Source organism: Bubalus bubalis, chromosome 6, assembly GCF_019923935.1.
Source record: "Bubalus bubalis isolate 160015118507 breed Murrah chromosome 6, NDDB_SH_1, whole genome shotgun sequence".
NCBI lineage: Eukaryota > Metazoa > Chordata > Mammalia > Artiodactyla > Bovidae > Bubalus > Bubalus bubalis.
This window is the reverse complement of record NC_059162.1, coordinates 110310438-110329289: the sequence shown is the minus strand read 5'-3', so window position 1 is coordinate 110329289 and position 18852 is coordinate 110310438. Positions and strand designations below refer to the sequence as shown.

General features: G+C 37.4%; 1 protein-coding gene across 5 annotated transcripts in view; it reads right to left on the bottom strand.

Annotated features, from left to right (window-relative positions):
• The window catches only part of ZMYM6 (zinc finger MYM-type containing 6), a 37366-nt gene that overhangs the window by 5282 nt on the left and 13232 nt on the right, over positions 1–18852 (bottom strand). The window contains exons 5-15 of one of the 5 annotated variants that reach the window (XM_044945272.1): positions 16643–16817; positions 16353–16544; positions 11318–11468; positions 10581–10696; positions 9462–9734; positions 9138–9288; positions 7838–8010; positions 5908–6058; positions 3275–3409; positions 2793–2833; positions 703–1168 (exon numbers count right to left, since the gene is read on the bottom strand). In XM_044945272.1, coding sequence (XP_044801207.1) covers positions 1124–1168; positions 2793–2833; positions 3275–3409; positions 5908–6058; positions 7838–8010; positions 9138–9288; positions 9462–9734; positions 10581–10696; positions 11318–11468; positions 16353–16544; positions 16643–16817 — 1603 coding nt within the window. In that variant the 3' untranslated portion in view covers positions 703–1123. Of the gene's footprint in view, positions 1–700; positions 1169–2792; positions 2834–3274; positions 3410–5907; positions 6059–7837; positions 8011–9137; positions 9289–9461; positions 9735–10580; positions 10697–11317; positions 11469–16352; positions 16545–16642; positions 16818–18852 lie in introns of those variants that run through there. The other 4 variants (XM_025289135.2, XM_044945273.1, XM_044945274.1 and 1 more) reach the window with 4 other exon arrangements.

Genomic DNA, 18852 nt, shown 5'->3' with positions numbered 1-18852 from the left:
CTGCACTACAGTGGCAGAAGTAAGGAGTTGCAACAGAGACTGCATGGCCTGCAAAGTCTAATTTACTCTCTAGACCTTTATAGAAGTTTGCTGACATTTGCAGGATGTTTTCTTCTTTGCACTTCCCAGTACCTCACCTTTCCCCCAAATTTAGGACCACTTAAATAACCTGAAGGAATCCAGGAAACAAAGAAAAAGATTCTAAAACAGTCTGGTTTTCTTTTTTTAAAATCATAAAAATACTACATTATTTATTATTATACTTTTTATAGACTAAACTGAAAATATTAATCAGAACTATTCTGTAAGACAGTTTAAATGACTGGTTGAATTACAGAAGTACTACATATAGGGAAAACATATGTAGGGCAGTCACATTTAATATGAGAGAGATGCTCCTGAATAATTCAAAACCAACATAATTTAAGACTAATTGTCCCATACATATAGAGGAAGGATGCATTATCACAGAATATAAACTTATAATATAGAATATTTTCATAATATATAACATAATACATAACAATACTTATTTCATAACAATACACATTAATTTAAGGCACAATACATTAATAATTCATTATATAATTAAGCAGTTCATAAAATTATTAATTCTATAACAGTGATTTATTAATCATGTAATTTTAAAATAATTTAAAGTACAATACATAATATACATATAAATATGAAATTAACTTAATGACAGTTCATTAACTAATGTGGTATACTGCCTAAAAATAATTAACTAGTGTTATCATTATCCTCTTCCAACAACCTTAATAAAAGGTTAGGGAGTTAAGAGATATCAAATTAAGTAGGATAAACTCTCTCTCCACATTATGGTGAAGGCTGGTCTGATTTCCTGGAAGACTTCTGCTAAAGAATGAAGCTAATGAATCTAACATGGTTTGGGTTGTCTCTCTTTTTTTCCCCACTGAGGATTTCTTCATATGCAAAGACACTTGTCCATCATTCACTTCACCACCATGGAAGTGCAATCCACATATGGATCATCTTCAAAACCAGCAACTGTTGCTGAAATATGGTCAAAAGTCTATGCCAGTCGCTTCATTGCTAGTTGATGCGCTGAAGACCCAGGCTAATTGCTGGGGCCCTCTTCCTATTACCTTTGTTTTTCTAATTCTAGCAAGTCCTCCTTTATTAATCCCTGGGAAAAAACCGAAGCAAAATCTCAACATCCCTTTCAACAACCTTGCACAAATTTACCTTCTTTGCCATTTTAAAAGCTTCTTTATTAGCAGATGTTATGTTGTCTTCCAAGTTAAAGACTCTTTAAATTCTGGTAAAGCTGAAATAAACAGTCCATCCTAAAGGAAATCAGTCCTGAATATTCATTGGAAGGACTGATGCTGAAGCTGAAACGCCAATAGTCTGGCCACCTGATGCAAAGAACTGACTCATTGGAAAAGACACTGATGCTGGGAAAGATTGAAGGCAAGAGGAGAAGGGGACGACAGAGGGTGAGATGGTTGGATGGCATCACCAACTCAATGGACATGAGTCTGAGTAAACTCTGGGAGTTGGTGATGGACAGGGAAGCCTGGCATGCTGCAGTCCATGGGGTCGCAGAGTCGGACACGACTGAGCGACTAAACTGACTGACTGACTGAAAGCTGAAATGTTTTGATAACTTCAGCGCTAGCAGATATAGCTTGCCTGCTCATTTTTATATTCTTAAAACCTTGGTGGGCTTTAAACTTGAGAAGCCAGCCGTGACTTGTAGTGAACCTTTTTGTCTCAGTGTCACCTCCTTTCAAACCATCAAACATACTTCATGTCTTAGCACAGATGAGGGCTCGGCCTTAGGGGCACATTATGGAAGCATTGATCTTACACCTGTGTTGCCAGGACTTTTTCAATTTATTCCATCATCCTTGCTTGGTTACAAGATAATTTCGTGAACTAAAGGGTGTATCTGCTCTAAAACCACTTTGGGGTTTTTTGAACATTATCTCTAAGACCCTGCAGGGTGCACTCTCCTAAATTAACAGCATGAGATATCATAGCAATGGTCTAGCCTTCTTCACAGAGTTTTATCACATCTAACTTCTCCAAATTTATTGAATTTGGGGCACACTTTTTAGTACAGCACTACCACTTAATGAACCTGAATCACACTGTTATCTGACATTTTTTAAGACTTTTAATTGTATCAAGAGCAAATATTAAGAAAGCAACACAGTAACGAAAACATTAACCCAAGATCTGACACATTAAGTTTTGTGTGATATTGATAAAGGATGATAGGAATTTTGTTTTCCTGCTAAAGTGATGCTGACGTAAGACAGTGACATAGTCCGCAACTCTCTCAGGTGCGCGATTTGAAATTACGCATTTCTTTAAATTTTTTTTTTAAATTTTGGGAAGTTTCACAATAAAGAATTTAAATATTATTTTACTTTGCACTATTTTCAGCTTCACATAATCCAAAGATGCATAAAACAATACAGTGAACTTTTCCAGAACCTTCTAGTCTTAAAGAAAAATACTTGAAAGTAGTAAGAGAAAAATAAGCAGCCAGATGGAATTAACAAGTATTTAAAGAAACTAAGGAACCAGAAGACAAACAGTAAAACAAGTCAGAAATGCATTCTTATTAACGATCTAACTTTAAAATTCAAAAACAAAAATTAGTACATAGTATATTACTCCACTTTTTAAAACAACTAAGTAGCAAATAGAAATATACTCAGACATACATTAGAAGCTATATATCAAAATGAAACTAAACCCAAGGAACATTAATCAGGAAGATAATTAATAAAACTTACATTTTCAATGATCTTTGTTGCCTCTTTAGTAACAACTGCACCTGTTATAAATTAAAACATACATTATTATCCCTAGAATATACACAAGTAAACACTGAAACCAAGAGGTTACTTTCCTCTCTCTAAGGTGGTCTAGAGTCTAGTCCAGAATTTCTCAAAAAATAGTACAGGGAAATTTGGCATCAATATCACCTGGGGTGCTTGGTAAAGGCAAGGGATTCCTGGGCCCCAATCCCAACATACTGTGTTAGAATCTCTGATGTTAAAGGCAGCTATATTAAATCATTGGGATTCCTTAAAAAATAAATTATACATACCACTTCCTTCTCTATGCACGCCACCCTGCTTGCTACCCACTTCCCTCACGGACAGAGGGGCATGTTTCTTCATATAAATGTACATGTGAGTATTACCAGTAAGTGCTATTTACACTAGGAAAAAACCTCTACAGTTTACCCAAATGCCTTTACTTCACGTCATACCTTTTAAAACACCACTCCCTGTGGACTGGGCAGGAGATATTTTTGCCAATGACACCACATTGGTTATAACTGGTGTTGTATTTGTCCTTGCAGCAGGGAGCGCCACTGAAGCAATGTGTGCCTTAGAAATATTTACTGATTAAAATAAACAAAAAGGTAAGACAAAAGGATCACATGCACACATTAAAAAAACTCTATTTAACAACTAAGTTTCAAGGCAATACAAATATATAACTGCATAACGTTGGGTTTCCCAAAGAAAGGCAATACCAAAGAATGCTCAAACTACCGCACAATTGCACTTATCTCACATGCTAGTAAAGTAATCCTCAAAATTCTCCAAGCCAGGCTTCAACAATACGTGAACCATGAACCTGCAGATGTTCAAGCTGGTTTTAGAAAAGGCAGAGGAGCCAGAGATCAAAATGCCAACATCCACTGGATCATCGAAAAAGCAAAAGAGTTCCAGAAAAATATGTATTTCTGCTTTATTGACTATGCCAAAGCCTTTGACTGTGTGGATCACCACAAACTGTGAAAAAACTCTTAAGAAATCTGTATGCAGGTCAGGAAGCAACAGTTAGAACTGGACATGGAACAACAGACTGGTTCCAAATAGGAAAAGGAGTACGTCAAGGCTGTATACTGTCACCCTGCTTATTTAACATATACGCAGAGTACATCATGTGAAAGGCTGGGCTGGATGAAGCACAAGCTGGAATCAAGACTGCCGGCAGAAACATTAATAACCTTAGATATGCAGATGACACCACCTTTATGGCAGAAAGCAAAGAAGAACTAAAGAGCCTGTTGATGAAAGTGAAAGAGGAAAGTAAAAAAGTTGGCTTAAAGCTCAACATTCAAAAAAGTAAGATCATGGCCTCAGGTCCCATCACTTCATGGCAAATAGATGGGGAGACAATGCAAACAGCAGCAGACTTTATTTTGGGGGGCTCCAAAATCACTGCGGATGGTGACCGCAGCCATGAAATTAAAAGACGCTTATTCCCTGGAGGAAAAGTTATGACCAACCTAGACAGCATATTAAAAAGCACAGACATTACTTTGTCAACAAAGGTCCGTCTAGTCAAGGCTATGGTTTTTCCAGTGGTCATATATGGATATGATAGTCGGACTATAAAGAAAGCTGAGCACCGAAGAATTGATGCTTTTGAACTGTGGTGTTGGAGAAGACTCTTGAGAGTCCCTTGGATGGGCAGGAGATCCAACCAGTCCATCCTAAAGGAAATCAGTCCTGAATATTCATTGAAAGAACTGATGTTGAAACTGAAACTCCAATACTGTGGCCACCTGATGCGAAGAACTGACTCATTTGAAAACACCTTGATGCTGGAAAAGATTGTAGGCGGGAGGAGAAGGGGAAGACAGGATGAGATGGTTGGATAGCATAACCGGCTCAATGGACATGAGTCTGAGTAAACTCTGGGTGTTGGTGATGGACAGGGAGGCCTGGTGTGCTGCAGTCCATGGGGTCGCAAAGAGTTGGACACGATTGAGCAACTGAACTGAACTGAACTGAACTGAATGTTGGGTTGGGTGATCCTGTTTAGTGTTCACTGGGACTTAAAGGGTGCCTAATTCTCTAAAATTAGAAACTTCAAATACTTAATGCATAAAAATACAGTTATCGGCTTCAGGATTGACTGGACTTTTCCATTAGTGAATGTTAAAATTTCTACACCGAAAGCTTGATTCAAATAAAAATTTAACCTGATAATTTTTATAAATAAGTTGGTGACGTAGCTCTTCATCCACATAAGAACACTGATTTTGTTAACCCACATTATAGAATGAAAATTCCACCATTACCCGGACTGGTCTTAGGGAATGGATGATAACACAAAAGATTAGCACAAGGCATATGTGGTCAAGGTGATGATTAATAAGATTGCAAAAGTAGACAAAGGCTAGACCATAAAGCCAGAGCATGTGAATCGTGTCAATTCAGGAGCACTCCAGGCTTTGATAAGAGAACATAACATCAAATGTTTTTAGCCTAACTCAGAGAAGTGCTACTTCAGAGAGCTACTTTCAGAACATGCCACATTTCTATTCATCTGGATATTTTGACCACATTAGCTGTCCTACTTGCAAAATTATTTTATTCTTAGCCAGGAAAAACTTTGCTACCCATGAAGAACTGGTCTACTTTATTTTTTCTGATATAATTAATGTGTTGTTCTTTTTCCCTTGGCTACAAGCGAGCTCTGAATCAAATCTCATACCAGTAACAGCCACTATATTAACATATCCTCTTCCTTTGTTTGCCCTGATTTCTATTTTTATTTCTGCTTTATTAACTGAATAGCAACATATCACTTAGTGTAAGTTATTTATATACAGATAAATTCAATCAAAAGCAAACAAATCTAATATTTCTAGAAAATTATTGCTTATGTATTTATTGATTCCTTGGTATGTTTGATTTTGAAAACAAAAAGCATCAAGATTAATTTGCCCACTAGGGCAATCTTTAAGGATTCTTAAAGGAAAATTTAAGTAAATTTAGGCTATCTGAATGCAGTGAAATTTTATTATATTATTTACAACTTTGAGTGCTGACAGTAACTTAGCACTGACAGAAAGATCCCATTAACCAAGTTTAATTTTACCTTTATTTTGTGAAAAAGGGTCATTCATAATTTGCTGACGATGACAAAACTCCAAGACACAAAATAGGTTACAGAAATGTTTGATGTTTCCTCGCCATTTTATGGACTCACTTAGCTTTCCCTGTCGTTTACAACCATCACACTTGGCCATCTGAGAAAGAAATGTGAAACAGGATAGGCTGAAAACTATAAAATAATGAAAACATAACACTAATCATAAAACTAGAAGGAACTATGAAAACAGAATGTATGAGTCAGTTGAGATCACAAAATGTAAGGTTCCTACCTCAAGATATTGTAGTCAAAAATATATACACTATTCATTTTATATAGATGCCCTCAACTGAGAGGATATAAAAATTGATCTCCTGTTTTCAAAATTACTGGTGAAGGAATCAAAAGATAGGCTTTTTTGGCTTTTTTTTTTTTAAGGTTAAGAGGCAGCCTGCTGCTGCTGCTAAGTCACGTCAGTCGTGTCTGACTCTGTGCGACCCCACAGACGGCAGCCCACCAGGCTCCCCTGTCCCTGGGATTCTCCAGGCAAGAACACTGGAGTGGGTTGCCATTGCCTTCTCCAATGGATGAAAGTGAAAAGTGAAAGTGAAGTCACTCAGTCATGCCGACGCTCAGCAACCCCATGGACTGCAGCCTACCAGGCTCCTCCGCCCATGGGATTTTGCAGGCAAGAGTACTGGAGTGGGGTGCCACTGCCTTCTCCAAGAGGCAGCCTACTGCAGTATAAAGAATATGGGCTATGGTCACTCTGCTGTGCACCTGGACTGATACATCATTGTTAATCAGCTATACTCCAATATAAAATAAGTTAAAAAAAAAAAGAAAGAATATGGGCTTTGTAGTCATAAAGACTTTGATTCATTCAAAAAATATCTAACTAGGTTTCCTTCGTCTTGAGCATTGAGATAGGTCCTAGTCATATAATTATGAAAACGACATACCTTCTCTCAAAGAAAACTATATTTTAGGTAGCTAGACAAGTAAACAGGTGATTTTACTGGAGTGTTACAGGTGCTGTTCCTCTCCTACCAGATTCTTGATGGGAACATTACATAACCTCCCTGGACCTAACTCTTTTTCCTTATTTATAAACAGGCAATACCAGAACAACCTAACAATAGCAATACTATACCTTATCTCTTAGGATTGTGAAAGTGTTAGTCACTTAGTCGTGTCCAACTCTTTGCAACCTGATGGGCTATAGCCCACCAGGCTCTTCTGTCCATGGGATTCTCCAGGCAAGAAAACTGGAGTGGGTAGCCATTTCCTTCTCCAGGGATCTTCCTGACCCAGGGATCAAACTTACATCTCCTACACTGTAGGCACATTCTTTTACCATCTGAGCCACCAAGGAATGTGGTGAAAATTAAATGAAATAATATTTATGAAGCACCAGACATGTATTAGTGGTTAAATTGCAGCTTTTGTTGTTAGGCTTTCAAAAAAGTAATTTTAAAAAAAGAAGGTAGATGAAGGGTAGGGAGGTCAGAGTCATTTAACTCATGAAGTGAGAGCAAAGGCTCACTTCAAGTTCCTCAGAACCACTTCTGAATGAGAGAGCCACTTAAGGCAACATAACTGTGTAAAATTTCAACTACAAAGAACTAAAAGTTATAAATAAGATCCGTGTGCCTTACAAGAAAGCAAAAAATAAAAGGAACAGTTCCCCAAACAACAATTAAATCTCCAAAAATCCTATCTTCTTGACCCCAAAGATTTCATGTTTGTAGTCAACTGAATTTTGTTTTAGGAGCCCACAGCCCATAATTTATTTATTTACCTAGTTCTGAACAACCAATTTCTCTTCACATAATCTGAATATATTTTAAATAGAAAATAACTGTAATCTGAATATATTTTAAATAGAAAATAACTGTACCAACTTCAGAAAGTCAAAGAGCTATATCATACTTACCTGATAAAACAGAACAGTAAATTTGGTCATGCAATCTTCACAACAGAACTCTTCCAACTTGCCCTCCAGTCGATTTTCTACCAAATTAGGGGATGTCTGTGAACAATAACTGCACATCTTACAGTAGCTTCCCCATCGTTCTCCAAAGTCACGGGCAGAGAGGAATTTGCAAACTGAGAACCAGAAGGATAAAAGGAAGATACATCAAGTTTACATTAACCAGAAGGCAGTGAAGTGAATTTCTACAGTCTTCAATAATACCAGCCTTAAGCTAACTTCTAAATCTGGACACAATTATTTGGCTCTAGGTTAAAAGATAGTCCTATCTGTATTCACAAAACAAACTCATATCACCTTTGAAACATACACTCTAAATATTAGGTTATCTATATTCAGAAGCATAAGAGGTATAAAAGTTCTTTAAGCCGAGAAGCAGTAATTGCCCAAGTACCCCATTTATGAAAGGGTACAAAAAAAGATCTCTGAAGTTAAACTTACAAAGAGATTTTCTATACTCCATACTAATACCATTGTTCTAATTATATTTGGAAAGGTTTTCTTTATTGAGATTATTATAACATTTAAAAGCATAGACTTAGAGGTGAGTTAAGTATGCTGCTGCTGCTGCTAAATCACTTCAGTCGTGTCCGACTCGATGCGACCCCATAGACGGCAGCGCACTAGGCTGCCCCGTCCCTGGGATTCTCCAGACAAGAACACTGGAGTGGGTTGCCATTTCCTTCTCCAATGCGTGAGAGTGAAAAGTGAAAGTGAAGTCGCTCAGTCGTGTCCAACTCTGGGCGCCCCCATGGACTGCAGCCTACCAGGCTCCTCTGTCCGTGGGATTTTCCAGGCAAGAGTATGGAGTGGGGTGCCATTGAGTTAAGTATAAACTCAATAAAAAAGCTTCAAATTATACCTCAAAAAAGAAATTTCTTGAAAATTAATTGTGGATTAATAAGGCACCCCACTCCAGGACTCTTGCCTGGAAAATCCCATGGACGGAGGAGCCTGGTAGGCTCCAGTCCATTGGGTCACTAAGAGTCGGGCATGACTGAGCAATTTCACTTTCACTTTTCACTTTCATGCACTGGAGAAGGAAATGGCAACCCACTCCAGTACTCTTGCCTGCAGAATCCCAGGGACAGAGGAGCCTAGTGGGCTGCCGTCTATGGGGTCGCACAGAGTCGGACACGAGTGAAGCGACTTAGCAGCAGCAGCAGCAGCAGCAGCCCAACTCATCACAAATTACTTCATAGCCACCACATGCTCTATGGCTACAACTGAGCTTTTTTCTTACCTTCACTACAGAATGGCTTATCTACTCCTGAGAATCGTACAGTCTCCTTTATAATTTTCTGTAGTTTACAGTAGTCACACATTGCCATAACTCTATTTTTCTTTTTGTATTCATCAGAGCAAAGCTTGCCACAAAACAGAAACATTCTCCCCTGCAGAAGAAGAACAGTCATTAATATCTAATTAAAGTGTTGCTTTATTTTTAAGAAATCTTTTTCTTTCTCACTTCCAAGAAAACTGAGTGAGTGATGTCAAACATGAAAAGACAAAAATGCTTCTATTGGATAAACTCATATATTCAATCCCTTTTATGATCTCCCTTTACCTTGTAAAAAAGAAGTTCTGGTTTTGTCGCAAACAGATGGTTACAGTGCTGACACCTGAGTCTGACAATCCTATGGGTTAAAGCAACTTGCTGGAACTGAGCAGGAGGCTGCAGACCGGCTGCAACAGAGCTGCTGACGGAGCGGGGGGAAAAGGCAGAGGTGTGACCTCTTCCGGCTGACACTGCCGATCCAGAGGGTGGGCTTACAATCATTTGGGTCTGAGATACAGGCACTGCCGAAGAGTTTGCTCCTTTTGGCTTGTTAAATACATTCTGAATAAATACAGATAAGGCAAAGATTGTATCAAGGAAGAAATAAGATAACTTGGTCATTTTCATTTTCTCATTTTAATAAATTAATTTCCCCCAATGTTTCTGCAAAATTTTCTTAAGGAGTTCACAGAAGAGTTGAAATGGCATATTCCCAGAATAGGACTGAGGAATGTAGCACTAAAAGGTTGCAAAACAAAACAAAACAAAACAAAAAACGCTGCAGACTAAAATTCAGGCTTTCCAGACAAAGATCTCTAGTACATAACTCTAATAAATAAGACCAGGCTTCTCCTTTCCCTCCACCTGCACACCTATTACCAACCAGAATCTCCTAGCTATTAAGAGCACAGTGGCCACTTTGCTTTCTCCCTGGGGCCAAGGATACCACATCAGGGATCTTCCCACCCAGGAGGATCACTAAATTCTACCCTTTCTCTGTGTATTAGAGAGTAAGGAGAGAGTGTGACAAGTGGAGGCTTCCAATTCTGTGCCAGGAGTCATGATGTATCTGGCCCAGGATGAGAGGAACGGACACAGGTGCCCATCACCATGCCACCTATCCAAACCACAGCCTACTTCCATTCTTTTGAAAGGGAGACAGCCAAGAGCGAAAGTGGAAGAGAAAGGCAGTTTAGGTGAGAACGCTGAATAAAGAAGGACTAAAGCTCAAATCTTGGGCTCAGACATTTTGCAGAAATGACCTCTTGGACTACAATTGAACAGAATCCCTTTTCTTCCTAACTGAAGCTTAATCTTTGATAAGGATGGTCCCTTCAGCAGTTAACATTTTGCCATAGACCACTGCCTAAGAGAACTGCAAGGGTACAGTACTACCTAAGGTCATACCTGGAAAGCCACCACACAACTGGAGTTGCAGAAGCTGTGTATCGTTCCATTGGACATGGCCAGGTGATACTGAGGGATTGCTGAAGTTTTACAACTATGGCACAAAACCTGGACACCTTGGTAACAAAAAACAAAAATCAATGACTAAGGTACACAGATGAACAAATAAACCAAAAATGTATTAGGGGAGTAAAAATATCAAATATTCAATAATATGCGAAACAAAAATGAAAGAACTTTATAGTAACATGTACAGCTAACTACAATTAAGTCCCACTTATACAAAAATTAACTTGGAATGTATATGTGTTTTTTGCTCTTTTCACATACGAAATTACAAAATAAATACTCTGATCAAGAAAATCACTGAAAAACTTTGCTGCTTAAAAATCAGCTCTTTGAGGGACTTCCCTGGTATCCAGTGGTTAAAATTTCACCTTCCAATGCACGGGGTGCGGGTTCGATCCCTGGTTGGGGAACTAAGATTCCACATGCCTTGCGGCCAAAAAAAAAAACATAATACAGAAACAATATTGTAATAAATTCAATGAAATTTTTTTTAAATGGTCACATCAAAAAAATCTTAAAAAAAAATCAGCTCTTTGAAACTAAAGCAACCTTGGGTCTTTATTTAAACCACACAGATTGCTTTAGTTTTGTAATAAAGTAGAAAAAAAAGCAGTTACATTCCTCTTCAATAGTTACAAAATCTATAAATGTATGGAATTAAACACTACCTGAAGAAGTAACTGTCTTAACTCTGTAAGCAGATAAGCAATTAATAGAGCAGAAAAGCTCTGTTTTTCCTGAGTCATTCGTAGTCTCAATCATCTCAGCTGAGGGCCTCAATGATTTCCCCAAGGCATACGGAGGAGTTTGGGCTGAATTCTATTAAAATAAAATAACATGTAAATACCAAGTACAAGCACACATATATACATATGCTGTAAGGAAAGAAAAAAGGAAAAGCTACCTACAACCAAAGCCTCTGGCTAAAGAATCTGAGCATGATATTTGACAATGATAGAAGCTACACCAAGTATAGATTTTCCTAAAACTGGGATGTGGGAAAAATAAGTTCTTTCATCTACTAATACAGGCGCACTTCATTTCATTGTGCTTCACTTTATTATGCTTTGCGGATACTGCATTTTTCACAAACTGAAGATTCTGTGGCAATCCTGCGTCAAGCAAGTCTATCAGTGCCATTTTCCCAACAGCCTTTGCTCACTGTGACACATTTTTGGTAAATCTCGCAATATTGCAAACTTTTTCATTATTTTGTTATGGTTGTCTGTAATCAGTGATCTTTAATGTTACCATTGTACCTACTTTGGGGCTGCCATGAGCCACAGCCATTTAAGACAAGCTTAACTGGTAAATGTTGTGTGTGCTCTGACTGCTCGTTTCCCGTCACTCTCCCTCTCCTCAAGCCTCCCTATTCCCTGAGACACAATAATACTGCAACTAGGCTAATTAATACCCTACAATGGTCTTCAGATAGTCAAGTGAAAGGAAGAGTCACGTATCTTTCACTTCAAATCAAAAGCAAGAAATGATTAAACTTAGAGAGGAAGACATAAAAAGCTGAGGCAGGCCTAAAGCAAGGCCTCTTGTGCCAGTTAGCCAAGTTCTGAATGCAAAGGAGAAGTTCTTGAAGGAAATTAAACATGCTGCTCCAGTGAACACACAGATGTTAAGAAAGCAAAAATGTCTCACTGCTGATATGGAGGAAGTTTTAGTGTCTAAAAAGATCAAAGCAACCACAATGTTCCCTTAAATCAAAGCCTAACCCAAAGCAAGGCCCTACCACTCTTCAATTCGATGAAGTCCGAGACAGGTGAGGAAACTTCAAAAGAAAAGTTTGATGTGGGCAGAGATTGGTTCATGAGTTTTAAGGAAAGACATCATCTTTATAACATCAAAGTACAATGGAAAGCACCACGTGCTGATGCAGAAACTACAAGCTATTCAGAAGATCCAGTTAAGACCATTAACAAAGATGGCTACATTAAACCACAGATTTTCAACAGAGATGAAACAGCCTTCCATTGGAAGAAGATTCCATCTAGGACTTTCATCCTACAAAGAAGCCAATGTGTGGTTTCAAAGCTTCAAGGAAAGGCTGACTCTCTTGTTAGGGGCTAATGCAGCTGGTAACTTGAAATGGAAGCCAATGTTCACTTATTATTCTAAAAATCCTAAGGCCCTTAAAAATAAGGCTAATTCTACTCTGCCTGTGCTCTGTAAATGGAACAACAAAGCCTAAATGACAGTGTATCTGTTGACAATGCGGTTTACTGAATATTCGAAGCCCACTGTTGAGACCAACTCCTCAGAAAAAAAGATTCCTTTCAAAATACTACTGTTCAATGACGATGCAACCAGTCACACAAGAGCTCAGACAGAGATGTACAATGAGATTGATGTTGTCTGAAAACATGCCTGCTAACAAATCATCCATTCTGCAGCCCATGGATCAAAGAGTAATTCTGACTTTCAAGTTTCATTATTTAAGAAATACATTTTATAAGGCTATTGCTGCCATAGATAGTGATTCTTCTCATAGATCTGGACAAAGTAAATGAAAAGCCTTCTGGAAAGGATTCACCATTCTAGATAGCGATTCATGGGAAAAGGTCAAAATATCTACATTAACAGGAGTCTAGAAGAAGTTGACTCCAACTTTCAAGGATGACTTTGAGAGATTTAAGACTTCCGTGAATAAAGTAACTGTGCATGTGAAGTCACTTCAGTCATGTCCGACTCTTTGCAACCCCATGGGCTGTAGCCCACCAGGCTCCACTGTGCATGGGATTCTCCAGGCAAGAATACTGGAGTGGGTTGCCATGCCCTCCTCCAGGGGATCTTCCCGACCCAGGGATCGAACCCGTGTCTCCTGAGGCTCCTGTACTGCAGGCAATTCTTTACTGCTGAGCCACCGCAGAAGCCCCTGCAGACTGGTAGAAATAGCAAGAGAACCAGAATTAGAAGTGGAGCCCAACGATGGGACTCAATTTCTGCTATCTCATCATAAAACTTTAATGCACACAAAAAAGTGATTCCTTGAGATGAAATCTACTCCTGTAAAGATGCTGCAAAGATCGTTGAAAAAAAAAAAAGATCGTTGAAATGTCAACAAAGGATTTAGAATATTAAGTAAGTTTAGTTAATAAAGCAGTGACAGAGTTTGACAGGATTGACCCCCATTTTGAAAGAAGTTCTACTGTGGGTCAAACGCTATCAAACAGCATTGTATGGCTAGAGAGAAACTGTTTATGAAAGGAGAGTCAATCCATGCAGCCGACTTCATTGCTGTCTTATTTTAAGAAACTGCCATAGCCACCCCAACCTTTAGTAATCACCATGCTGAGCAGTAAGTAGCCATTAACATCGAGGCAAGACCTTCTTCTAGCAAAGAGATTATGACTCTCTGAAGGCTCAAATGAATGGTTAGCATTTTTAAGCAGTAACGTATGTTTAAATTAAGGTATGCACATTATTTTTTAAGACATAATTCCACTGCACACGGCATAGTATTTACACAGTATAGTGTAAAACTTTTATATGCACTGGGAAATCAAAAATTCATGCGTCACTTTATTGCAATATTTGCTTTACTGTGGTGGTCTGGAACTGAACACGTATTATCTCTGAGGTATGCCTATAAACGCTCTCTTTCTAAAGGGGAGGAAAAGGCACATTCTGAATAAGTTAGTTATCTAGTAAGCTGCTTTCCTAGCTATAGAAACTGGATTAACTCAATTATACCTCTAAAACTCTTAACTGATGAAAACTCTATAAATACCATTTTGGAATTATTTAAGGATAAGTTGTTCACTTTTTGAAAGGACCCACTGAGACCTGAAACATACCTCTTTAAACCAAATATATATAAATGATATATATGTGTGTGTATATATATATACATTATATTTGTGTATATATGTATATAAGAATTGCTAATATAATCTTCCTTTATTGCAATGGTCTAGAACCAAACTCACAATATTCCTGAAGTATCTCTGTAAAATAAAAACTGAAAAAAATTAGTAACTATTCAAATATATTCGCAACAACAAAATACATTAAAAATAATGAATTAATTAGTCATAACATACTTTTCTCATCACAAATAATCAGAAACCAAGTAATCCACAAACCTAAGGACCACCCCCAGGAGAGACTTGGACATCAGTCTAAGAGAGAGTCAACCACCTTGAAGGTCACTTAACTAGTAAAACTCTTTAGCAGGAGACAAAAAAGATGTTTAATGTATATTAGGAGATTCTGCAGAACTACCTGTTTTTCAAGCTGAGTTTCACAATAAAATTTGCCTGTAAGTTTATTCACGTTTTAAGAAACACAATAATACTGGCCACCATTTATATAAATTAAAAATATTATTACTTACTGAGTGCTCATCATGAGCCAGGCCCCATACTAAGCAATTTTATGTACACTGTACCGTAAAACCCTTCCAATAACATAGTGAGATACTTTAAAAAATTATATTAACAAACTGTAACTTTAATTAACTTAACCAAAAAAACCCAAAAAACAGAAAAGTAGGAGATTGAACTTACTTCATCTGGATCCAAAGTCCAGGCGCCTAGCCACTACCCTATACAGTCACTGGCACACTGTAAAATCTTTCACCAATAAATTACACAGGGAAGTAAAAGGTAGGAAAACATAAATTGCAAGGTTTCTTTACATAATCTTCTGGGTAAAAGAGGAACACCACTTATACAGTGGACAGAATACAATACCAGTAACAAAATCAGGAATGGAACTGATCTGGGGACTATACACACACACACACACACACACATACACATATAACACGGATTCTATTCTCGCAAAAATAGTAAGCAGACTGCCGAAAGTGGCTAAGTTCCTAGAAAAAGGATACTTTATAAAGATGAATGTCCATTACCAACTGCTCAGAGGAATTAAACCAAACTCCCTAACTGAAAAAAAAATTTAATTATCATTTACATGTTTTTTGAAAATAATAACTTCTTTTTTTCAGGACTTCCCTGGCAGTCTAGTGAGTAAGACTGTGTGCTTCCAATGCAGGGGGCACAGGTTCAATCCTTGGTCAGGGAACTAAGATCCCACATGTCACATGGTACAGCCAAAAAATAAATAAATAAAAACAAATTTTCAGTTTATTTCTTAAATAAATAACTTTTAAAGACCCCATATTATTCAGCAATGATTAAATTGACACAAATTAATACATTTAGTAGCAAAACTAATAAATAAAAATTAGCTAAAGTTAAAAAAAAGGCACTTGGAAAACAGAAAAATGCAAAAAAAAAAAAACCTAAAGCATCCTAATAAAGCAATGTTGCCAAAATAATGACAATTAATTCCAAAACACACTTAAAATACATACTTTCTAAAATGAAAAAGATATGTTTTATATTTGCTGATTATATCATTTTTTAACTCTTGGTCATAGTTTATCCACAATAATATGGGGTTTTCTTCACTATCAATAGAGCACAAAATATTTCAGACTCATGAAATTATGTTGGTGAATTCGTGGCCATGAAGGAACCCTAAAGAATGATCTAGTTCATCTATCTTATCTTACTATCAAAATCAACCCTTAAAGTTTCACAATCTATCCCATTCTTCTGGAGGGGAAATCACACACAAGATCAACTGGCGGGAAGAGCTCCCTCTATTCTGCACTTTGTTCCTGTGCCGCCACCTGGAAAGGGGCGCGCCTGACAGGGCACCGGAGCCTGCCGTTCGTACCTGCTTATATGCCGTGATGCTTGTGGAACTAAAGACCTTCTGGGACCGGCAGGGACCAGAGCTACTGTAGCAGTAGCTCCCACAGTTCTCACAACAGTTCATGGTGAGGTTGTTGGCAGAATGAAATTTTGAAAAACAGGCATCGCTACAAAGACCATGTACCACATTTTGATATTTAACTTCAAATCGAATCTAGGAAAGAAAAACACACACAGATACAAAGTAAGCAGAGCCAGTAGAAAACCTCTGACTTGTGAACAGAATCTGAATAAAGACGAAATAGGACTTACATCAGCATTCTTCTGACACATACTGCACTTAGTTGAAATGCTATTGGTATATATGGTAACAACAGGTTTTCTCTTCAGCTCATAAGAAGAAAGGCATGATTGGCTGCAGAAATCTTTGCTAGGAGAGGAATTTTCAAATTGGGTTGTGATCACATCCTTTGGATTTAAAATGTCTCTAAAAATAAATAACAAAGGCAAAATGAAATGTGTTCTCCCTAATTGTAATCTCTTCCTCTTTGTGAGCTAAAATAACTACATTTACTAAGGGCAGCTATTGTATAAGCAGAAAATGGCTGGCCCTGGGACAGGCTTCTGGAAAACTGGGTTTGATGATTAGTTCTATTACTTCTCAGCTGAGGGACAATGAGTGAGGCAACAGGCAATTACTGGCTCAATTTCCTCATGTATAAAATGGAGTTCATAAAACTTAATTTATAGACGTGTTGAGGGAGAATTACATTTAAAAGATATCCAGCCAGATGCTCATGAAAAAAACATTGAGGCTTCCAGTTCCAACCAAGTTTCATCTACTGGAGCCAAAAAGAACAAGTGTCCATCCCACAACCAGACCACAAAACACTTGTCCTCCTATGAGCCAGCAGCTGCCAAGAGTAGAAACATAAATGAAACAACGAATGAAAACATTTTTTATTCAAATGTAAGATTTGAGAAACATAAATTATCAAAGATTTGCATTAAAAATTAGCATGATATAGAAAACTTCACTGTAACTGAAGAGATCCAAGAAACAAATGACAAACAAAAGGGTTATTAAGGCTTGGTATCAGAGGACAGATGGAAACAAGAATGAGACGAAAAGAAGAGAAATAACTGAGTTGCTCTATGAGACTCCTAGAGTTATTTTGTGAGAGCTCTCTGTTACGATAAGCACTGCCAGTAAAAACAGAGGCTAAGTTACTGCCATTCTTCTGACAAGTATAAAAACTGAAGGAAAGAGTCATTAATTAGAAACACTAGCGCAGGCCCCATAGTAAAGAATCATACTGGCAATAATATTATGTACTATAGTAACGTGCTGCGTAATTACTGTGTGCCAGATATTGTTCTCTTGACTCAAATTATCCAATCTAATGATCACAGAAAACTCTATAAGGCAAGTCTTATCGGGAGATCACATCAGAAAGGTTAAATAGCTTGTCAAAGTCCTTCAGCTGGATAAGCAGTGAAGCCAGAATGTAAATCAAGGCAGTCTGAGTCTACCATCTACGCAGTTCATCATTTCACTATTCTGCCTTCCATCCTGTACCTTCATCACACTTAACTATTCTATGGTCAACTACAAAAGAATTTCAAAGGTGACAGAACACTACTTTAATTTTCTATAACTCAGCCTTAATAAAAAAATAGTGAATCTTGAGGACCAAGTGGATATGCTTACATGCACATGAAATATTAATACTGAAAAGTAATTCTTCTACTAAAATCAAAGCAATTAAGAATTTCATTTAACACTGAAAGTCTACAAGTGCCATGTATACATACATATACCAATGAGAATGACTTTTTAATGAAAATCTATGCACATGAATATAAATGCATTCTAAACCTTACACATCCAAATGTATATGCTACACCGAAACATTCACCTTAGAAAAGCTATACCTCTTCCAACAACAACATGGCTCAAACACTTTTTCTAATTTCTCATTTAGTTTATAAGAACTCTAAGCACAACTTCTTAATTTTATAGTCAGATATCATGTTTAACAGCATAACTCAGTTTAATCATCTACAAGAGTCAGTTGGAGACATCAAGTAACTTCTGGCAACTTGCAAAAATCAAACCCTAGCTGAAAAGATAGATTTATCACCTAACTTAGCCTAAAGGAATGTTTCACAGTCTCTGAAAGCAATGCCAGATCAGGAGACAAAAAATTTTTCTCAACAACAGTACTGTGGTAAAAAGCCAATGACAAGGGTGACTATTTTTAAGAGAATAATATGTATTTGGATGTATAAGTCATCTTCTATTCTTTCAAATTTAATTAATTTGGGCTTCCTCGGTCCAGTGGTTACGACTCCACATTTCTACTGCAGGGGGCATGGGTTCAATCTTCGGGTGGAACTAAGACCCCATATACCATGTGACTTGGTCAAAAAATAAAATAAAGTAAAATTTAATTAATTTCCTCTTGATATTTGATATATTGAAGCTGAACACCTAAAATCAGAAAACTAAATTTGGTTTA